General features: G+C 42.7%; 1 protein-coding gene across 1 annotated transcript; it reads left to right on the top strand.

The window, feature by feature from the left end:
- The first annotated feature begins 2,939 nt into the window (after nt 1-2,939).
- On the top strand, nt 2,940-4,568 carry LOC123516658 (tigger transposable element-derived protein 1-like). The gene has a single exon (XM_045276260.1). The coding sequence runs from the start codon at nt 2,940-2,942 to the stop codon at nt 4,566-4,568; it is 1,629 nt and encodes a 542-aa protein (XP_045132195.1).
- Nucleotides 4,569-5,798: the final 1,230 nt, after the last annotated feature.

Here is a 5,798-nt window from a genome sequence, read left to right as displayed (position 1 = left end):
AGTTAATGAAGAAAAAGTTGAGAGAGGTGTCAAGACATTTTTGGTTGCCACAGAGAGAGCAGTCCAACCTGGGGACATTTCTGGTCCCCTCCGCAGATGCGGACTCTGAGGCTGGATTTGGAGTCGCAATTTTTTTTATTTTGAATTTTAAGTGAAGGGTGTGTGTGTGGTAGGTGGATGTAGTTTTGTGTGAAGAAGGAGAGTTGTCTTTAGAGGGCAGGCTGTGATGACTGGCCCCTTGAGTTGTGAGTCACAAAGGGAAATGTTCAGCGAGATCACAACTAGCTTTAATGGAAGGTTCACAGCACCCTATGAACTGGTGCTATTAGACCTCACTGGGAGTAAATTATCTTCTTGGTAGGTGTCTACTACCTCTACTATATATATATATATATATATATATATATATATATATATATATATATATATATATATATATATATATATATATATATATATATATATACACACAGGCAACCCCCGTTTAACGAAGGGGTTACTTTCCTAAAAACACTTCGTTAGCGAAATTTCGTTAACGAACCAATTATAACAAGTTTAACCCCTGACTTGAACTTCCACTGAGAGTAAGCAAAGCGAGAGTGCATCATAGTACAGTGAAAGGTTTAATAAAAGTAAAAATTATGAAGTTTAACATTTAGGCAGTTAAATTTAATTCAAGTCATTATAATGTACACTAATGTATGTATGTACGTAGCATTATAATGTTGATGATCTTAAATTTATGAAGTGAGGGAGAGTGAAACGGGAAAGACACTAACCGGCAACCTGTGGAATGTAAACAAAGGGCGCATCATTGTACCGCATACAAAACTTATGTACCACATTTCCACAAGGCTTTCCATTTTATCCATTGTAGAGTCATGAGTTCAGGTGGTTCTTTTAACTTGCAAGGAACATACAGTCTCACCAGCCTTCTTGAAAATAGTAGAGACAGTAGATGGAGTCAAAATAATGGCCAGCAATGCTATAGTTTTCTCGCCTCTCTCGTGTCTGTGAATAATATCCAGCTTCACTTCGAGAGTAAGAGACTTCCTGGTCTTCTTAGGAACGCTAGGCCACATTGCAGGGCGTTTTGGTGGTAAACTGAGCGAGTGAAGACGAGCTGCTGCTGACGCTGTTATGGGAGTGAGTGGTGCGTATTGTCCACGAGAGGCTTGATCTTGAACTTGATTCTACAGGTGTCCCACGATTTCTCGTGAGGCAGGCCTTAGTATTTGCAGCTGCTAGTGTATTCAAAAGCTTGTCAGCTTGCGTGATACGGCGGGGCTTTCAAACTTGGAAAAAAATTACCAGGATAAAACTTCGTTAAAGTGAGTTTGGTATTCGTTAAATGAGCAGATGGTAGTAAAATGAAACCTTCGTTGTAGCGAAATTTTGTTGTGTGAACCTTCGTTAAACGGGGGTTGCCTGTATATATATATATATATATATATATATATATATATATATATATATATATATATATATATATATATATATATATATATATATACAGTAAGGTCTCAGTTTACATCAGAGTTACGTTCCTGAAACATGACTTAAGTTGATTTTGTACATAACTCGAGTTTCCATACATTTCAAAGCATATTATCGAGTTTCCAACCAATCATTGTTTATGGTCATTCTGGTAAGTTAAAGGTTATATTGTTATATTATTTACAACTATATAGGAATATGAAACACAAGCTTGTTCTTGTTGATTAGGGCCGTGAACACGAAGGACTGCAGGTTGCCGAGAGGGGTGGACGCCTGAGGCCGCCAGGAGGGTGGGCAGGTCGAATGTTGTGACGCCCAGGGATGAACAGCTGGGAGCATAGTGCAGTGCGGTGGGAGTAGAAGCGTGGGCAGCAGAGCAGGAAATGCAATAGGAAAAGGCAATAGGAATCAGCAGACAGGCACAGACGGTGCAAGTGAGCTGCGAGTGTCGTGTGGCCCAGGCGAAGGCTCCGGAGTTGTTATTGTTGTGATGGGTGCGCAAGCCCTCAAGGTCGTCAACCTCCCCGTTGTCTTCACTCCCTCACACACAGCTGCTGCCTCCCTTCTCATGTCTTTTAATTATGTCCTCTTTTTCTTGTAGCATAATGGTTTTCCTTTTCTTAGCATCACTGCTGTCACTTAAGAAGTTTTCTCTTTGGTGCCATTGAGCAAGATACTAAGAACTTGAGTCAGTAAACGCAGAAGTAGGATAACACTTGCCAGGGGCGACGGTGTGGTGGAACTGAGGCAGAGTGTTATTGTATTCAAGTGTGAGGCGGGCGGTGTGGCGGATAACCACTAGTGACGCCTGGCGGCCAACAATAACAATAAATCCCGCGCTTTACGATTTATAAATTTTCAATTTTTCTAATCTTAAATTGCCTTATAGTGGACTCACGTAACTACGAGTTTGACGTAACCCGAGACCAACGTAACCCGGGACTTTACTATATATATATATATATATATATATATATATATATATACAGGGAGTCCTCGGGTTACGACGGTCTTGACTTATAACGTTTCGTGGTTACGAATGCGCCCATAAAAGCAAAAAAAATAATATTAGGCGTCATTCCGTCTTACGTGGTTTAGCGTCGTAAGCGACGTAAACAAACACGAACTAGTTTTGGGCGTGCGGCGGAAGAATATGCTTTGTTGTGGTTGTAGGGCGAGGAAGGTGGCGTCTCAAGTCTCTGTACATACGCCATTTTGGTTGTTTGCAGTCTCTCTCTCTCTCTCTCTTGGTTATGGCTCCCAAGCGTAAGGCAGACTCTTCTGATGGTAGTGCATCAAAGAAGAGAAGGCCATCACCATGGAAGTTAAAGTGGACATTATAAAGAGATCACAAAAAGGGAGAAACACCAACAAACATTGGCCGGTCGCTTGGCCTTAGTCATTCCACTGTGGCTACCATCATCAAAGATAAAGAGTGCATTATGGAACATGTGAAAGGATCTGCTCCTATGAAAGTGACAGTGATAACCAAGCAGCATAGTGGTCTAATTATTGAGATGGAAAGATTATTGGTGCTTTGGTTGGAAGAACAAAATCAACGGCGTATTCCAGTGAGCCTTATGGTGATTCAGGAGAAAGCGAAAAGATTGTTTGAGGCACTGAAAGAAGAAAAGGGGGAAGGAAGTGAAAGTGAAGAGTTTGTGGCTAGTAGGGGTTGGTTTATGCGATTTAAGGCTCGGGCCAATTACCATAACCTTAAAGTGCAAGGTGAAGCTGCTAGTGGTGATGAGAAAGCAGCAAGTGAATTTCCTAAAGTGTTGGCCGAGATGATTAAGGAGGGAGATTATTCTGCTCATCAAGTGTTCAACGTGGATGAGACAGGCTTATTTTGGAAGCATATGCCTGACCGCACTTACATCACCAAGGAGGAGAAGTCAGCACCAGGTCATAAAGCCAGCAAGGACAGGGTAACTTTACTTTTGGGAAGTGCTGCTGGCGACTTCAAACTGAAGCTCTTGCTTGTGTATCAGGCTGAAAATCCAAGGGCACTCAAGGGCATTTGGAAGAGTCAACTACCAGTCATTTGGAAGGCAAATAAGAAGGCATGGGTGACACTTGCGGTGTTTGAGGACTGGTTCATCAACTATTTTGTGCCACGTGTGGAGTGGTATTTGGCCTCCAAGGGTATCCCTTTTAAGGTGTTGCTAGTGCTGGACAATGCCCCTGGACACCCTGCCCACCTGGGAGACTTTAACCCTAATGTCAAGGTGGTTTACCTTCCACCTAATACCACGGCCCTGTTACAGCCTATGGACCAAGGAGTGATAGCTTCGTTCAAGGCCTACTACCTCCGAAGGACAATTGCTATGGCTTTACAGGCAACTGAAACCAAGAAGAATTTGACCCTAAAAGACTTTTGGAAATCCTACAACATCCTTGATGCCGTGAAGAACATTGCTGATTCCTGGGAGGAGGTTAAGCAAACAAACATGAATGGTGTTTGGAAAAAACTGTGTCCTCAATTTGTGGGTGATTTCCATGGGTTTGAGAACACAGTTCAGCATGTTATTAAGAATGTTGTTGCCCTGAGTAAGGAAACTGATTTGGAGATGGATGTTGATGATGTTACAGAGCTGCTGGAATCTCATGGAGAGGAGTTATCTGCTGAGGACCTGATACAACTGGAGAAGCAGATCATAGAGGAAGAAGAAGCACCCACCCCAGAGCCTAGGGCTTTCACAAGGCAGGGCTTGGCAAGAGGTTTTGCTGAGATGCATCAAGCGTTGGCAACTTTTGAGGCTATGGATCCCAACTTTGAAAGATTCACTAAGGTTTCCAGAGGCATCATGGATTTGATGCAATGTTACAAGGAGATCTTGGATGAGAAGAGGTTCCTCTCTGTTCAGACTAACCTGGAGCAGTATTTTAAGAAGGTAGAGAGGCCTGCAACAGATCCTGTACCCTCTACCTCAGCTGCCTCTACTACTCCAGACTCACCTGCCCCAGAATCTCCAGCACCTTCTGAATGTTCTGCCTCACCTCCAGGCTCACCTGCCCCAGTTTCTCCAGCACCTGGAGGTTCTGCCTCACCTCCAGACTCACCTGCCTAAGCATCTCCAGCACCTGAAGGTTCTGCCTCTCTTGATTCACCAGCCCCAGTATCTCCAGCACCTTCTGCAGCTTCTTCTACACAATAAGCCTGTCTCTCCCTTCCTTGCAATGCCTCCTTCCAGTGTGCAAGCCAACCAAAGGAATAAAGATAAGATTTTTTTTTTTCCGATGTTCCGACTTACGCCGAAATTTAGGTTACGACTCGTGTCAGGAACGGATCAACATCGTAACCCGAGGACTCCCTGTATATATATATATATATATATATATATATATATATATATATATATATATATATATATATATATATATTATATTCATGAAGCAAAACCATTTTTTCCATAGTAATCAATGTAAAGTACACTTAACCCTCGGCTATCACGCCCAATTGGGGCTGAAATAGCTGCGCCATAGCCAAAAACGCGATAGCCGAATTGATCTTGGTGGGAAGGCGGTTTTGGCCAATGAGTGCTCATATATCCCATGATGTCATGGCTGGGTGCGTGATAGCAGGCATCTGAGGTCGCAATAATGAAACTTTAGCAGCTTTTCATGGGTGTGTGATAGCAATAAAACACGATAGGTGAAGTTGCGATAGCCGAGGGTTGACTGTAAATTCATCTGTTCCTGGAAGGACTGCATCTAAGAGAGTGTCTGAGAGGGCACCCACCCTGCGGTTGCTGCAGCATGTATCTTATATAAAACTCTTTTGTGAACCTCTTAGCTGGAATAAACAAAGGATCATCACTGCTATAGTAATGGCATCTAACTGACAGCAAAATGGCTCACACTGACTCTCCTGAAGATTTTTATCATGCATCACTAGCTGTCCTGAAGGTGAGGCACCTCTGTGCTGCAATCAGCTGTGATGAGAGAGATGGATGGGTTGACACAATGTCTTTAGATATCCAGAAGGTTTTTGACAGAGTACCACATAGAAGACTCCTATGGAAAATAGAACACATTGGAGGAATACAGGGGAATATCTTAAATTTGATGACAGACTACTTAACAGATAGGGAAATGAGGACATTGAAAAGAGACACTCCATTAAGCTGGAGCACAGGATTTGGTGCTGGCACCAATTATGTTCCAAGTACAGTGGAGACTCAATACTCGAACGTCTAAATAGTCGGAACTTTTCAATAGTCGAACGCAAAAGTTCGACTTAATACTCGAAAAAATACCTATTAGTTGAACGTCCATCCACGTGGCTGTAAAGAATGGGT

The sequence above is a fragment of the Portunus trituberculatus genome, chromosome 41 (assembly GCF_017591435.1).
Source record: "Portunus trituberculatus isolate SZX2019 chromosome 41, ASM1759143v1, whole genome shotgun sequence".
Taxonomy (NCBI): Eukaryota; Metazoa; Arthropoda; class Malacostraca; order Decapoda; family Portunidae; genus Portunus; species Portunus trituberculatus.
The sequence above is the reverse complement of the archived record's forward strand: the minus strand, read 5'-3'. Positions and strand labels throughout refer to the sequence as shown.